At 45.6% G+C, this 17,631-nt stretch overlaps 1 protein-coding gene and 1 long non-coding RNA gene across 3 annotated transcripts in view; one reads left to right on the top strand and one right to left on the bottom strand.

Annotated features, from left to right (window-relative positions):
* The window catches only part of ADAMTS16 (ADAM metallopeptidase with thrombospondin type 1 motif 16), a 47,861-nt gene that overhangs the window by 10,311 nt on the left and 19,919 nt on the right, over positions 1 to 17,631 (bottom strand). The window contains exon 9 of the mRNA XM_079787967.1: positions 35 to 236. Coding sequence (XP_079644093.1) covers positions 35 to 236 — 202 coding nt within the window. The remainder of the gene's footprint in view (positions 1 to 34; positions 237 to 17,631) is intronic.
* LOC307109263 lies at positions 3,538 to 10,262 on the top strand. Of its 2 annotated transcripts, none has more exons than XR_013814397.1 (3): positions 3,538 to 3,978; positions 7,453 to 7,537; positions 9,603 to 10,262. It is a non-coding gene; the product is annotated as an uncharacterized lncRNA (long non-coding RNA). The 2 variants fall into 2 exon arrangements; XR_013814398.1 differs by having other exon boundaries at positions 8,196 to 10,262.

Here is a 17,631-nt window from a genome sequence, read left to right as displayed (position 1 = left end):
CCCCGCCCCCCAAAATCAACCCCGCCCAAGGTACCTCTGCCCAGGGCCCAGCACTCCAAGTGGGTGGGCAGCTCTGGGGGCAGCAGGCCTGTCGGCTGGCAGGGACAGGCTGTGGGCACAGGCTGGCCGAGACCCGCTCTGCTCTGTAATGGGCTCGCTGCGTGCACTGGACCACTCGGCTCTGCGTCCCTCCACCACACGTCCTGCTGCAGGTACTCCAGTTCCCCACGGACCAACTGGGAGGGGACAGAGAGACCTAGAGTGAGGGACGGTGCCACCTCTCCCGGAGGGGAGGGCATGTCTGTCTAGGAAGCCGCTGACATTATTGCTCACCTACAATCTACATGTGCAGAGTTACTCTTAGAGGTCACCCTGATCGTAGATGCTTCTCACTTTCTGATTAGCTTTCCTGATTGTCATTCTTCCCCCTGCCCTGGCTTTCAGGGTCACCTGCACTGGGAAATAACTTTCTTTAACACAGTTTTTCTGATTTCCCTCTAGCTCCCTTTTTAAAAATGGAAAACTTTACACATATACAAAAGTAAAGGCCCTCTGTGTCCCATCTACCCAACTTCAACAATTATCAACTTATGCTTTACCCCCTATAGCATTTTGAAGCAAATTCCAACCTGTAAATACTTCAATATGCATCTCTAAAAGATATGGATTCTTTGTTTTTTAATATAACCACAAAACTATTATAACATCTAAAAAATTGACAATGATCTTATATCACTATATATTCACAGTTCCAATCCCGATTATGTCATAATTTAATTTAATCTGCATGCTTGAATCGGACTCCAAATGAAGCCTCCACTTTGCAGTTCTTCAGCATTTCTGAGTAAGAATTAATATAACAGTGATTTTCTCCTAAGTCTTGAGGTAAATGGAGGATTTGTGACGATGTCCCCATTCATCCTTGGGCTTCATGACCTTGCATCCTCTCCCCCCACTCAGAACCCAATAGTCACACTTAGGCTGAGAATCCAAAACAGCAGCTGGAACACTTGGTCAGAGACACCCATACCATTGGGAGACATTTTGTGAGGACTGAAGTGTGGGAACCTGAGTTATACAGAGAAAGCCATCAAGAGAAAGACAGAAAAACACAGAGATAACCATTGCAATTAGTCCCACACATTCACTTCCGGTGCTCGCTCTCTCTCTCTCTCTCTCTCTCTCTCTCTCTCTCTCTCTCCTTTGTAACATGATTGAGGACAGACAGTATATGCAACCTTTACATTCAGCGTTTTGACAATTCAATGTCTAGAACAAGCATTTTTCCTATACTACAAAGCTTTTGTAAACATTTTCAGAGTCTCTAATTTCATGTATGGACCGAGATATATAATATCTAAAAAAGGAATCAGGCAGAAGGATTGGGGTCCATGTTACAGGAGCGCCCTGACCACCAAGGCTGTGCCAGCTCCACGTGTGCTGTTCTGCCAAGAGCAGAATGGAGGGGCCATTCCTCAAGTTCTCAAATGAGCCCCATTTTCAGAGCCAGTTTTTTGGCTCTTGTGACAGTTCTCAGGACAAATCAGTGGTGGAGGGAGAGGAAAGATGGTGACACTTCCTGGATGGGAAGCAGAAGTGACCTCCCCCCAGCTATGCAGCAGCCCTGCCGGGTCCCTTGCACCTTTAGGCTGAGTTGTGCCATGACATTTTTACTTACTTTCATTTGTAGAAGTCTTGAACTCTTTTATACCAAGGTTGCTCCTGAAGAAATTCTGTTATGTGTCTAAGACAATTACAAAAAAATCCCTATAATACAAAGTTTTATTCTCATAAAAAACAAACAATGTTGGGCTTATAGGCATTGTTCCATTTCAACTGTGGAAATGCTTCCATTTTTTAGGGTCAATAAAATGACTGTCTTTTATTTTATGTTAAATCACGTAAATTATGCCTCCATCCTTGCTATGAAACTTAGGTTTTCAGCCTCTTGGCTGTGATGCTTCTGCCTTTGGAGCTTCTCAGTTGTTTCCTATTGCTTTTATGTTTTCTCCCATTTCTTGCGTTTGCTCTCTCAGCCCTGCAGACCTGTAAATTCTAATTGCTGTGTCCACACAGGGGCTGCAAAGCCGTCTTGGCTGCGCTCAGGCTTTTCTCACCACCCCCTCGTTAAGTCCTCTGTCTCCACCACCTTAAGCTGTTCCAACTAGGTCGATCCATGCTCTGCCCTTCTGTTAACTGCCCGTCATTAAGAACTCCTCCTGAACCAAGATCGTTCGCAGAGCACATGGAAACGCCAAGTGTCTGTTTCCTTTCACAGGCAGAGCTCTGGGGAAAAGTCTTAATTTCAGCTCATGGTAGAGTCAACATCCACACAAACTCCCATGCTTTCCGAGGGTTCCGAGAACAGATGCCAGGTGTGTTCAGTAGCGAACCAGGGGCCGCACTTATCCTACTTTGTTCTGTTCTTCCTGTCTGCCTGCCAGCTAGAACAAAGCAGGCAGCTGGAATTACCCAGATCAAGAAGACTCAGCCATCCAGCCATCGTCTGTGCTTCCCCGGCCCTGGATGGCCTTTGTCGGGCACACTTCCAGAGAGGGCTGCTGGGAGGGGTAATGGACTTGAGCACTGTCACTCTCAACATTTTGGGCAGGGTTTCCTGGCACCACTAGTTCAAGATTCAATATCACTATTTGTCATAGGCATTAGTCGTTTCTAAATAAAATGACTTTCCCCTCTACGTTAAAATAATACTAACATTTTGGTTTGGGTTATTTAAAGTTTCCTTTGAAAAATGCAAATTTCCAACCAGAGTGTTTGGCTTTAGTAAGATACCTTGTCATGAAGCACCACCCAGACAGGCACAACTGTAACTACCCTCCGATTCAGAGGCCACCCCTCTTGGCATGGACCAGTGCCTGCTCTGCCTCCAGCTGAGCCAGTCAGGGGTGTCACAGACTCACATCAGTGAGTCACTCAGAGAGCAAGTAACTGCTAATTTCATTGTAGAATTCAGTTGTCTTATTTTTCTGCTTATTCTCTTTGAACTTTCAAGACAGCACCGATTGTTCTATTTCTACCACACTTTTCTTCTACATGAAATGTTTTAAAGATAACAATGCTGATCCAACAATAAACAGATGCTAGTTTGAAATGTCTGCTTTTTCCATTGGGAAACAGTAAGTTAACTTAAAGAGGGCCTGGCAGAACTGTAAGCTGACAGCACGGCAGTGGAGGTCAGAGAACTTGGGAGGACGAGGAAGGAGAGAAACTGCTTTTATGAGCCCATCTGGCAGATGGCCAGAGGCCCTTCACCTGCCTTCCCTATCTGCTGATTTGGAATGCATTATTGGTCTGTGTCAAAGGACATTTCATCGGTGTCAAATGGTACCAGCTACATTCCAGGCAAGTACAGAGGCAGAAAACTAGCTCTGCCAATGATCTTGGTAACCAAATGTGCAAGTGAATGGTGTTGATATAGCCAGAGTTATTCGACAGATAGCGTTCTGCTCACATGCTCAACCTTCCGGAGCAATGCACTTTGTCTCCAAATCCACCTAAAGCTCACTAGTAAGCACATTAGAATAACGAGGGCCGGACACCCACTCATTCCCTCCACCATGGTCTGTTTGCAGAATGTTCTAGGGGCAATGCTTGGAATTGGTCTTGATTTTCACTTCAGAACTGAGAGACCATTACTGACCACTGGGTGGCAAGGACAGGGGCAGACTTCAGAAAACAGGAGACCTGGATGGGGATTGTAGGCTTTTGCCGTCAGCACTTGGAAGATGTACCTTGACTGTTATTTCATTTGTTTAGCCTCAAAAGGCAAACTACTTTGCGGACTTGTGAGACTGACGAAGAGATTTATAAGGAGACAGACACAGGCACTGAGCTGTTTTCATCTTTAAACGCAGCATTTCTTCTCTGAATCACACCAAGCCAAACTGAAGGACATCAAAAGCTCCCCACAAAGGAAGCACTGTGGGTGCTAATTTTATGGACTGTGAGAAGCCAGAGGTATGTGAATTTTTATTATTAGGGGGCCAACATGCTATTTTTACCAGATTTTCCTGTCTCACTATCCTGTCATCAGATGTTATCTTAGGAAGAATCAGTAAGATCTACAGATCTTTCATTTACATGGGGAGACAGGGAAAACAAAATTATGAGGGACACAGAGACCAAAGAATTTGACCTCACTGTTCAAAACAGCCTCAACAATTCCCTGTTTCAGCAAAAATACTTCTTCTGAGGTTTTTCTTTCTGTAGACCATGGAGGGTGTTTGCATCCCATAAACTCAAATGACAGACTTCAGGTCATAAAAGGGAAAAGGAAAATCATTAGATTCAAGTGTGAGAGAACTTCTGCTTCTTTGTGTGGTTGCTCCTCTATACAGTTTATTCAGAGTATTGGAAAAAAAGAGGCTGAGTGTTAGAGTTGGGAAGAAGCTCAGAAATGATGGATTTTACCGACTGTGTCTTATGTTTGGGCAACCGAGCCCCAAGAAGAAAGGATAGTCCCCAAGGTAGTTGGAAGATGTAAATAAGAGGAGGGGTCAGGAGTGACCCCCCACAATGCTGCTCTCAGTGTCCACCCTACTCTACTCAAAAGAATGAGCATCTTTTCCATCATCACATTCAAAGTGGGGAGGATAGCTTCCTCTTGCTCCTCTTGCATACCCATTCAACACCCAACCAGGGAATCAACTGTTTATATTACAAACATCTTTGCTCTGGAGTACAACATACTGGGGCAGTAACTCCATAGAGTAGACAAATTAGCAATCTAGACTAGATTGCAACTGAAATCGAGTACTAAGTGAGTAGGAGCTACCTTCCTCCACTTTACCAGGTTTAACATTCCAAATTTTCATGCCCAAGGATAGTACAAAGGGGCTGAGAGGACCCTGGTCTATGCTCCGTGAGCCTGATGGCGCTAAGACAGTGTTCTCCAAACCATAGCTGGCTGGCAGGGCTCTCACATACCCAGGTGTTCCTAGTCTTTCCTTCATTCTGTAGGAATCACAAATCTGAGGTTGGGGTCAGGAATCTGAATGTTGACAAAGCCATCCCTTCCCCAGCCTGATGATTAAGATGACCAGCAGGGTTGGGAACATGACTGTCAATAAATGCAACATCCTGCTCTTCAGGACAGTCCAGGACATGGACCCCTGCAGATGGCCACTATCTTCCCTCCCTCCCTAGTAATCGAGTTGTATTGATGTTATTTTTTTAACTGTTATGAGAACTAGGATATTTAATAAACTTGCAGTGGGAAGCCTGGTGAATAGGTTCTTCTGGAGGAAAGCAGACACCTTCATTCCTTGTTACTGGTGAATTAGACAGTCTACTCAGGTGGCCCAGTGCCTTGGTTCAGTGCAGCCCTTTTGGTTTATAAGACTGTGCTCTGGGCCAGCTCCTGCACCCACACCCAGAGACTGAGCCTCTGGGAGTGTAAAGTCATGCAAGCTTAGCCTCCTTCCCAAAGAAAGACTACCCCAGAACCAAAGTGGCTGAAGAGCTGGTATGGACCAGAGCTGCTTCCTTGTATACTGACCAGTCCTACCTTGATATGAAGAACACTGAGAGGTAAAAGTTAACTTTGCCCAATACTAGCATTTTTCTAAGTCTCCCAAACCACCCAACTTCAGAGCTGGGGAGATATTCTTATCTAAGAGTGGCTTCATGGTGCAAGGTCTTTGTAAACTTACATTATGCTTGGACACAGAAGGTTGTGATAATGGATGGATTTATAACTAGGGACATCATTTAGGTTACAAAGATCCCTCTTATACCACCCTACTGCCCACGCAGACAGGAGGTTCTTCACTGGGCAGGGTCAATATAACTTCCTACATAAGACTCCTCGGTTTTGTCTTCAGGAGGGCAAAGCAGTGGGACACTCCCTGAATCAACTTGTCCTGTGCGTCCTTTAGATCTGATCTCCTCTTCTCTGGACACCAGACATGCCTCTCCTCTCTGCCTTTAGTCCATATCCCACTGCAGGAGTAGCCCTCTTCTTTACTCATCTGAACTGACCCAACAGACTCATTGGGCCTCTTCATTCTCTTTGTGAAACAGCCCAGCCCCTGCCCAGGCCATACTGAGCGCCACATGAGGGCCAGCCTTGCCCATGGTTGTCAACATCCTTCGGCTGCCACCCACTGACAAGCAGGAGCACACAGAACCAGCTGAGCCTACATTCTAATCTGTTTCTCCCAGCTGAATTTGTTATTGGAATTATGTAATAAAATTATATTTGGTGTAGCCTGATGAAATATGAGCATGAAAAATGAGAAGCTTATTTCTAAGAAAACAAATTTGGATCTTTAGAATGACTCAGTGAAGACTAGTCATTAAATCAAATCTTGTCAGCTTAGGCGTGGCTGAGACCAAGTAAAATATAGAGAAAAATTAAAAACTAAAAATAATTTTATACTTGAATGAATAATGAATGAATGTGACCAGTTTCACTCTTCTTTAAAGAAACTCAAACTGGACATCATAGATATTGGGTATATTTTATGCAAAATAGTCCACTTATATTTTTATTAATGAGATTCCTACTCAAAGTAGGTTTTGGCCATAACTAAAAAAATTAGCAAATGGATGCATACTTATGAACTTAGCATGAAAATAAAAATTCGAAGTGTATGTGTGTATTATTTATTTATTTATTTATTTATTTATTTATTATTTGTGTGTGTGTGTTTAAATAGTTTTTTTCCCTTAATCTACTTTTTCATCAGTGTGCTGAATGAGAGCTTCTCTTCTACCTGTGAGAACCCCCAAATTTTCCCCATTGAACTCACCCATGTAACCCCTGTCCACAAAGCATGTCCATCTGACATGTGATGGGAAACTGGAGCCAATAGTCCCCATCTCTGCCCTCCTGCCCTTGTGCCCATATTAGGGAGTGAAACCCTCCAGGTGTCCTTTCCTCTGACCATCCTATATTTCACCAAATTACAGATTCTACTCCCTGATTGTCCAACAAAGCTGCATCCTCCTGTACATCTAACTGAATCTAGGTGATGATTTATCTTATGTGTCAACTTGGCTGGGCCATGGTACCCAGATATTTGCTCCAACATTATTCTAGATATTTCTGTAAAGGTATTTTTTAGAAGTGGTTAACATTTTAAATCAGTAGACTTGAGTAAAGCAGATTGACCTCCATAACATAGGTGGGCCTTGTCCAATCAGTTGCAGGCCTCAATAGAAAAAGACTGATCTATCCCAGAAGAAGAGGGAATTCTGCCAGCCAATGGCCTTCTAAATTGAACTACAGAATAAACTCTTCCTTGAGTCTCCAACCTGCTGACCCATCCACAGATTTTGGAGACTGCCCACAATGCCTACACATTCTGATAGCTGGCTAGGAAATGCTACACTTGAAGTAAAAACTAGCCATAAATACCGAAGCTGCATATTACATGGATTTAATGATTACTAAACTAATTTATGTTTTTATTTTTAAAAATGTCCTAGATTGAAGATATCATTTTCCTATAGAAAAGGATACAACAGGTTTCCCTAATTGCTGAGAAGATGAATATATTAATCAATTCCTCATGTAAGTAACTATACAATATACTTAATATGAATGATAGAAAGACTGTGGACCTAAACCAGGTTCAGGTTTTCTGAACTATTTGGAATATGTTGCTGTAACAATATTAACACTGTTATTTTGCCCTAAAAAGAGTGAAAGATAACAGAAACAACATTTTCCTTAAGACACTCACTTTGCTGGGAAAACATTTTCATCTAGCTCAGGAGTTAGCAAACATTTTACTAAATAGCCAGGTAGTAAATATTTTAGGTTGGTGGGCCAGATGCTCTCTGCCGCAACCACTCAGCGTTGCCATGGCAGAGGGAAAGCAGCCAGAGACAATGTGGGAACCAATGGTATGCCCATGTTCCAATAAGACCTGATTTTCAGAATCACCATAGGCTACAGTTTGCCAATCCCAGATATAACCAGTTCCATTTAGAAATAATAGGATTAAACACATCTGCAGAAACCGGGAAGCGAGGGGCTTGTGGACAGTAGACAGCATGTCTTAACAAGGTAGGTACATTGGAGTGTTAGGCCTATTTTGAGTGCAGCCAAAGCAGATTATTAGGAAGAAAAACGACACACTACCCCATTGTCAGAGACAGATGTTAACAACAGCAACAACAAAAACCAGCAACAAAGCCCTACATGTCAAATCTTGACTTTTTAACAGAATCGGTTCGAATATTAAAGAGTCAGAATGAAGCTTCACACACTGCAGCACCAGGGAGAGAACCAGCATCTTACAGGTAGAGTGCAAATTCAATTAAGTAAAAGCCAAGCTGGAGCTCTACATCTTTGAGAGCTATAAACTTGTTTAATTCTCCCCACAAACCAATAAGGTGGATCTTATTCTTTATTCCACTTCAGAGAGGACAAGAGTGATGTGCAGAAAGGTCATGGAAAAGGTGTGGGCTGGGATTTGAGCCCAGTGAGTGCAGCTTTGGGACCTGGACTCTCATTGCTGGGTTTGGAGTGGGGCGGGGGGGAGAGGGACGACTCACTCTGCTGTGTGCTGTTCAATGAATTAGCGCTTCTACAAGGCTAGCTGTTCAGCTGGGGGAAAACCTAATGTGAGATAGTTACCTAATATTGCTTAGCTCTAAAATGTCCTAGGAAAAATATATATATTTAGGAATTTTATGGGCATTACGTATCTTAATTAGATAGTTGCAAATTTTGGTATGTGTCTCTATTTCATATGCACCTAAGTGTAGAATTTATTACTATAGGTAAAAGTTGTGCATTTCTACTTTATGGCTAAATATCCACACAGAGTAGTGTTTTGAAAAGTCCTTAATGATTCAATATTGAATCAGTGTCAAAATACTTCAGTAGGGCCATGCTCTTTCCAAATGATTTTCCCTTAGTCATCATGTCACCCAGAGTTTCTATAACATCTGAAATATCTTTTCCTGCCTCTCAAGAGAGCCTGTTAGTGGTGCTCTAGGGAAAGCTTATGTGTCTAACACAAATTTAAACATTTCACAACTGCGGTTCATTTTCCTTTCTTTTAAAATAAATGACCTTCCCACAGGAGATGGTTTAATAAGCATCTCTCAAAGTGCAAAGTGTAATTTAAGTCATGGAAGATTCACTAACCACTGTGTTCCAACTCTCTTTCTTTGGATCCTCATTTTTTTTTCCTTTTGGAAGGAATGTCAGCTTCCTCTTCTATTACAGGAGTTGAACTTTCCTCACCGGGGCTTCCTTTTAGGAGAAGAATTTTAAAATGATGGCATCACTCCTTCTACAGTTTCAGGCTTTTCTGGCATTTTGCTTTAGGGTTTCTTGGATGTTCATTCTTAGATAAATACTTTGAAATGAGCTTCTCCAGGCTCATGAGTCAGTTTTCTAAGAATGCTTTCCAGGTGGCCTTGTCCAGTGGATCTGGACAGTTTGAGCCCAGACCGCAGCCCCTCAGTTTCTGCGGCTTATGCACTCAGCCGGCCAAAGTGGGATTAGTCACTTAGGGCTATCAACGGAAGGTTTATATACCAAGGTTACCAGGAATTGCCATAAATCCAATTGGTTTTAAGAGAGAACTCAAAGAAACATATTGAATCCATATTTTACACAGATCAGATCTGCAAGCAAATTGACACCATGGATAGACTCAAGGTCAGTATCCTGCACAAAGTTTCAGACACATTCTTTGCTATCAAGTAGTAAAGAGAGACAGTAAGAACATCATGGTCATGCGGTTATACTACCTGAGTCCACGAGTTAGCCACATCGAAAACCAAATAAAACTAGAATCTCATTTCCTTGATTTTTCTCCCTAAACTCATGAAAGCACTGATGACAAATGAATGATGGGGAACATGAGACATAACATGAATATTTACCATAGTTCCTATAAAATGACAGCAGAACTTGATCTTTTACAATGGTTTCTAATAACCTCTACATTTTTTCTTTTAAGCTGACAAACAGTTTCCAAACTGAGGTCCAGGTGTGAAGGCACCACATGCTGTAGATGATTTTTTCTGTCCAATTGATTCTATTAGGCCAGGTGGTTGCCAAAAATATACAGTTAACATTTGATGTTGGGGTCATCTTTCTTGGTGAGGCTGGAACATTCCATTCTCTGCAGGAAGGAGTTCTCACTGTGGCACTTGGAGGAGATTAATCAGAACCAGAAAATGAACAGACAGAGTAACTAGAATAATATTTCTGTAACCTCTGGCCCCCATACCTATGAAACTACCTTTTACAGTCGCATTCATTCTTCAAAACATCCACAGATTAGTTATTTTTCATTCTCTTGAATTTCTTTCCCATCTGGTGGATCTTATGTATTAGTAAATACTAAATGGTTGTGACGCTTTTAAAAATAGTTAATTAAATAATGTAGTGAGTTATTTAATTAACTAAATAATTAGTTAAATATTGTCATATTCTTTGGCATCAACACCTCATTGTAAAGCTTCAGATATTAAATCACAAAAGCAATCAGATGAATCATGTTGTGAATGTCATATTATCTACTGCTCTTAACAACACTGATGCAAGAAGACAAAGGGGGTGTGAGGAGGAATGTACTATACTGGTATCTAATTCATCATATTTGCTGTATTATAATTGGTATAATTTATTAGCCTTTGTTGCAAAAGAACCTAATCATCCAATGTATATTGACATGAGAAAATACTCTTTATATTTAAACAGTTTGTACTATGCTCCATATTCTTACAATGAGTTGGGAGAGAGAGAAAAAAAACATATTTAAAGATCTCATTCTCTAGATCAGCTGTTTTAAATGACTCAAATTGGGACATCAGCCAACCAGTGTAGCATTTATAATAATTTATGCCAAAATATCATATGCAGGACATAAAAATGCCGTCTGGTAGTTTAGACAGTACTATGATGTCTTTCTCTAACTGACCCTATGATGTAAGGTCTACATTTGCACAAGTAGCCATGAGAGAATTGCATTTGCCTTCACAGACACAGGAAAAAATCTGTGGGAAATCCAATTCTTTGAACAAAATAAAAAGGTCTCCTGAAGAAGAACAAGTGAAGGCACCTGAAAACAGTGAGACCAGTGGAGGGCTGAATGCAGGTGTCCTGTGTATGGCTCATTGTATATTACAATCTAATAGGTATTAAATGACATTGGACAGGCTCTGCAAAATCTCATTGTCCTCCAGAAACCAATATACATATATTCCAAGTCCTGAACAATCTATAATCAGGCAATCGGGCTGATGAATTCAATCCTAAATCCCTCTAGTCTACTGAGTTCCAACAATACCAGTAATGATGGATGGCTAGTACTTAATGAGGTGCTTTATCTCTTTTGACTCTTTAATTCACACAAACATTTACATGGTAGGTATTTTTATTATATCCATTTTAGAGATGAAAACTGAGGTGCAGAAATACTAAGTAATGTGCACAAGGATATGCAGGAGCACATAGAGGAGCCAGGATTCCAGTGCAGGTGGCCTGACCTGACGCCTGTGCTCTGGACCATCTGAGTCTCACCACTCAGAGGCAAACTTGGGACAAACCACAAATATGGGCCACAATGGCCACTAGGACAGGGTGACTGACTGCCAATTCTGAAGAAACCCTTCATAAGCATTCTTTGCTACAAACAGATGGCAGAATCCTCTGCAAAGATAAATAATGCTGTTGATGATCTGCAGACCATATTCCAAGTTAATGTCTTTGGTAACCACATGTAGGCCATACAAATATTGATGGGTGTGGGCCATTCTTCAATAGCTTCATAAAGAAAGCACTTCTCTCTGAAATCCTTTTTTAAATTTAAAAATCAAGGTAGAGATTTTGGGAAAGATGACGCAAGTGAGGGAGTGTAGAGATTCCTTTTCCCAAAAGCAAATAAATGGCTGAGAAGTTGTGAAGTTATCAAAAGAATCAAAACAAAGACTACTCACATAACAAATCATTTGTATTTGCTCCAGAAAGCACTTGAAAAGCGTACACTGTAGGAACAAGGCCAGAAGGAAAGAGACCAGCTTCAGTTAGGTCTATAAAAAGATTATATACAAATGCCCAGGTCAGAACTGAACTGGGAAAAGGAACCTTACGTGGAACCTATGTGAAGATTATAGAGCAACCCTCCCCCGACTAAAAGACATATGTAAAAAAGATATATAGCACTCAAAAGATGAAGAAAATAATAAAATATTCTGGAAGAAGGCTTACTTTATCAAATACAATTTTACAAAATAGATTACACTGTCAGAAAATTTAAAAGAGAGTAAAAATACCATGAAGCAAGACATCAAGGAGGAGATAAGATGACAGATTGACATTAAAGGAAGTGAGAAGAGCCCTGACTGGTTTGGCTCAGTGCATAGAGCGTCGGCCTGCGGACTCAAGGGTCCCGGGTTCGATTCCGGTCAAGGGCATGTACCTTGGTTGCGGGCACATCCCCAGTGAGGGGTGTGCAGGAGGCGGCTGATCGATGTTTCTCTCTCATCGATGTTTCTAACTCTCTGTCCCTCTCCCTTCCTCTCTGTGGAAAATCAATAAAATATATTTAAAAAAAATAAAAATAAAGGAAGTGAGAAGATAAGCAACAGAAAGACATTCCCAGATATGCAAGGAGTTAGAAGATCCTTCTTTAAAAATCTCCTCAAGACATACTCCTGTTGACGGGGAAAAGATTTAAACTATTGAACTCAAGAATGAGAATGCTATTATATGAAGACTGGCAAGGTCCCTGGATCCATTTAAATAGATAATTAAGCTTATACAACTGTGGTCAAGATTATAACACGGGATACCATTCTATCATTATTGAAAGAATACAGGTAAATAACATATAATATAATATATAAATAATAATAATTATTATTATATTAAAGTAAATTGAAATGAGAAACCTGCAAGGACTTATGATAAAGATTGGAGCCTGAAATGTGAGAAATCTATAATAATAAAAGCATATTATGCTAATTAGACCGGACAGCCAAACAACCTTCTGGATGTTCTTCTGGACAAAGCCGGGGCTGCAAGGGCTGAGGCCCTTGCATGAAATTCGTGCATCAAGCCTCTAGTAGAGAATAAAAGAAGAAGAAATGTGCTAGTTGCCTATTTTAAATCTGTAAGATAATAGAAATGTGCTAATTTATAAGTTGATAAATCACATTAGCTTAAGCACATTATTTAAAATTGTATAGGTAACTAAAGTAGGATTAGAAATATACTGTATGTCTTCTAAATAATCAGAGGAATAAAAAAAGAGGAGAGGAGAAACCAAGATGGCGGCATAGGTTAAACACCTAACCTACAGCCGGGCACAACAATATCAAAAACACAACTAAAAGTCAAAACGGACATCATCCAGAACCACAGGAAAGCTGGCTGACTGAAATGCCCACAATTAGAAGGAAAAAGAAAACCACAAGGAAAATCAGAGAAGCCGTAAAAGCTTGAGGTATGGAGACACAGGCGGAGACACGAGCCCGCGAGCGTGCGGGGAAGACGGAGCCGGAGAGGAAGGGGCGGCTGACGGCCTGGCTGGCGTTCTCTGGCGGGAAGGAGATAAAAGCGCCAGATTGTGCTGAACCCCAGCTCCGACTGCACTGAACCCCATTTCCCGGCGAAACCCTGGGAAGCCGGGCTCATGCTGGGGGAGTCTGAGCTGTGGGACGGAGACACAGAGGAGCTGCGCCGGAGCCGCGCACGGGAATGCGCGCAGAGGAGGGTCTGTTGCCTGTGCCGCTGGATTGCCCTAGCGGGAAGGAGACAAAAGCTCCGGACTGTGCTGAACCCCCAGTTCCAACTGCACTGAACCCCAGTTCCGGGAAAGACCCGGGGAAGCCATGCTCATACTGGGGAAAGCTGGGCTGTGGGGCAGAGATGCAGAGAGGCGGCGAAGAACAGAGCACCGGAGGCGCGCACGGGATTGTGCGCGGAGGATGGGCTGTTGACTGTGCCGCTGAGTCGCCCTGGAGGGAAGGAGACAAAAGCGCCAGACTGAGGTGAGCCCCAATTCTGACTACACGGAAACCCAGTTCCGGGAGAGAATCTGGGAATCCAGATTCATTGGGGGAGAGACTAGACTGTTTGGCAGCGCGCGAAACTCCAGGGCACTTTTCTCTCAGAGGTGTTTGCTGGGAGTACGGAGGGACACAGGAACCTCATAGGGCGGGGCTGACAGGAAGCCAAGGCGGTAGGCTCCGCCCTGTAACTCCGCCCCATCCAAGCTGAACACAGAGGCTTTTACAATTTTGCAAGTCTAGTTGAATGGGGCTGTCTCCCGGCATAGACACAGCTGATCCTCACAGCCAATTGGGCCGGAGGTCACATCCTCCCAGTGTACCAACAGCAATCAAGGCTTAACAACACCAAGACTTTGCACTCAGCCCACAAAGGGGGATATCAAGAGCGACCACCTAGGGAGATTGGGGAAGCTGAGCGATAGGGAGGCAGCCAAAAGGGGAAGGCACCGAAACAGGTCACGAATATAAGGGATGCTGTAATTCCTGCTGAGGGGCCACAGGCAGTAGCTGACCTACACTACATTGGAGACCCAGAAATGAGGGCATCTAGTGGTCGGTGTGAGATGACACCAGACCTCGACCACTCCCATAAGGGACACATTCAAGAGGCAGACGCAGTGAGCGCCGAAGCCTTGCTGCACCAAGACCCGGCACATAGGCGTGTCTTCCGCACAGCAACTCTTCCTTTATAGTCACAGAGGGTCCGCACGGCCAATAGGCCTGGAGGACAATTCCTCCCAGTGACACCAACAACAATCAAGACTTAACTATACAAACAAGGACCAAGATGGAGGCATAGGGCAGAAGCCTGATTGCTGCCTACCACAACGGTTTTGAAACTACAACAGGAGAGCAGAGCAGACACCATCCAGAACCACCGGAGGGCTAACTGAGCGGATGCTATACAACTAGAATAAAAGAGAGGGGTACGCGGGATGAAGCTGATGCCGGTGACCCAAAGACCACACTTTAAAAACTACGGCTCAGGCGACACAATGGTGGCCTGAAACGTGCTCGGTGCAGTTCCCCCAGCGGTCTCCGGCTGAGGGGAAGGCTTCACTCGCTGCCGAGCACGGACAGACGAGCCCCTGGGAGACATGGGGCGGGAGACTACGCGCTTGCTGACCTCCGAGTCCTTCAAGAATCTCAACACCCCGGAAGCGGCCAGGTGCGCACGCTCGGCGACCGGCCACCGCTGCAGACCCAAGGGCCGACGCAGCCACCCCGGACCAGCCCGCCGCCGCGCACCGGGCACACCGGAGCTTCGCCGAGCCCGCCGCCCAACGAGTTCTGTGGTGGCTGCCCTGGAACTCTGAGAAAATGGCCGAAGGAATTGCTGAGAGGGAATTGACCAACAGGAATTGGGATCAAGAAGACGAAACCCCGCTGGGTCCCGGATCCGGGTGAAGCCGCGTGCCCCTGGGTATGGGTGAGGCTGGGAACTGGGTCAGGGTGAGGCTGGGCCCCGGGTCCGGGTGAGGCCACGTGCCCCTGGGTCCGGGCGAGGCCATGCGCCCCTGGGTCCGGGTGAAGCTGAATCCTGGGTCCGGGCGAGGCCGTGCGCCCCTGGGTCCGGGTGAGGCTGAATCCTGGGTCCGGGCGAGGCCGCGGGCCCCTGGAGCCAGGTGAGCCCTGGGCCCCGGGTCCGGGCGAGGCCGCGGGCCCCTGGAGCCGGGTGAGCCCTGGGCCCCGGGTCGGGGCGAGGCCGCGGGCCCCTGGAGCCGGGTGAGCCCTGGGCCCCGGGTCGGGGCGAGGCCGCGGGCCCCTGGAGCCGGGTGAGCCCTGGGCCCCGGGTCGGGGCGAGGCCGCGGGCCCCTGGAGCCGGGTGAGCCCTGGGCCCCGGGTCGGGGCGAGGCCGCGGGCCCCTGGAGCCGGGTGAGCCCTGGGCCCCGGGTCGGGGCGAGGCCGCGGGCCCCTGGAGCCGGGTGAGCCCTGGGCCCCGGGTCGGGGCGAGGCCGCGGGCCCCTGGAGCCGGGTGAGCCCTGGGCCCCGGGTCGGGGCGAGGCCGCGGGCCCCTGGAGCCGGGTGAGCCCTGGGCCCCGGGTCGGGGCGAGGCCGCGGGCCCCTGGAGCCGGGTGAGCCCTGGGCCCCGGGTCGGGGCGAGGCCGCGGGCCCCTGGAGCCGGGTGAGCCCTGGGCCCCGGGTCGGGGCGAGGCCGCGGGCCCCTGGAGCCGGGTGAGCCCTGGGCCCCGGGTCGGGGCGAGGCCGCGGGCCCCTGGAGCCGGGTGAGCCCTGGGCCCCGGGTCGGGGCGAGGCCGCGGGCCCCTGGAGCCGGGTGAGCCCTGGGCCCCGGGTCCGGGCGAGGCCGCGGGCCCCTGGAGCCGGGTGAGCCCTGGGCCCCGGGTCCGGGCGAGGCCGCGGGCCCCTGGAGCCGGGTGAGCCCTGGGCCCCGGGTCCGGGCGAGGCCGCGGGCCCCTGGATCCGGGTGAGCCTGGCCCCGGGTCCGGGCGAGGCCGCGGGCCCCTGGATCCGGGTGAAACAGTGCCCCCGGGTCCAGCCGAGACCAAACCAGAGGGAGTCGGACCTGCATTACCACCATTTGTCCACCATCCAGAGCTGAGGGGTCAGTGCCGACATGTACTCATAGGGAACCGGTGGACATTGATATTGGGTCTCAAAAGAACTGTTGGTCCAGAAAGAAACTCACCACAGACTGATTCATTTGCCTGTCAGCATAACTATTATTGCTCGTCGCACATTCAATTCTTATAAGTATATCTATAGTGACACATGATTTCGCTCATCTAGGGGAAATGATGAACAACATAGACTGATGAACAAGAACAGAACCAGAAACAAGGAGGCATCGATGGGACTATCGGCCTCAGAGGGAGGATAGGGGAGGGTGGGGGGAGGGGGGAGAGATCAACCAAAGGTCTTGTGTGCATGCATATGAGCCTAACCAATGCTTAAGTTCAACAGAGGGTTGGGGCATCCAAGGGGAGGGGTGTGGGATGGGAATGGGGGGATGAGGACAAATATGTGACACCTTAATCAATAAAGAAATTAAAAAAAAAAAAAAAAAAGAGGAGAAAAACATAAATCAAAAGTTAGAAACAAATTGAGAGATAAGCTCAGCTAGGCTTTGGAAGAAGATCTCAGAATGAAAGACAACAGAAAAGCCTACCAACCAACTAGTAGAAAAAGGAAAATGAAGGGAATAGACTCTGCAGGTAAGAGGAGAGAGGAAGAATGGGGGGTGGGGAGAGAGAAACAGAGAGAGAAAGAGAAAGAACGACAGAAGTAAAGGAAGAATAATAATCATATTTTCAAATAAAGAGAGGAGCAAGATGCTTTAAAAGAAAGGTTACAATCAAAGACCACAAAAGTAAGAAAACATTTGTTGTCAGGTATTAAACAATGAGCAACAAAGAGCAGGAAATTTGTAAGATAATAAAAATCTCCCCAAACAAAAAGATAAAGGGATGGAATTTGAAAAGAAAACATAAGAACATTAAAACATGAATCTAATATATGAGGAATTCAAGAGGCAAGAATATAAAGAATGAAGGATAATAGTATTAAAACCTTTCTCCCACTATACTGAAAGGGCCCATATGGACTCAGCAAATGAATGAAGATACAATGAGATTAAAGCACATTAGTCACCCAGGAATAAATAAA

Source organism: Cnephaeus nilssonii (assembly GCF_951640355.1).
Source record: "Cnephaeus nilssonii genome assembly, chromosome: 2".
NCBI lineage: Eukaryota > Metazoa > Chordata > Mammalia > Chiroptera > Vespertilionidae > Cnephaeus > Cnephaeus nilssonii.
Note: the sequence above shows the minus strand (reverse complement) of the source record. Positions and strands in the feature narration are given on the sequence as shown.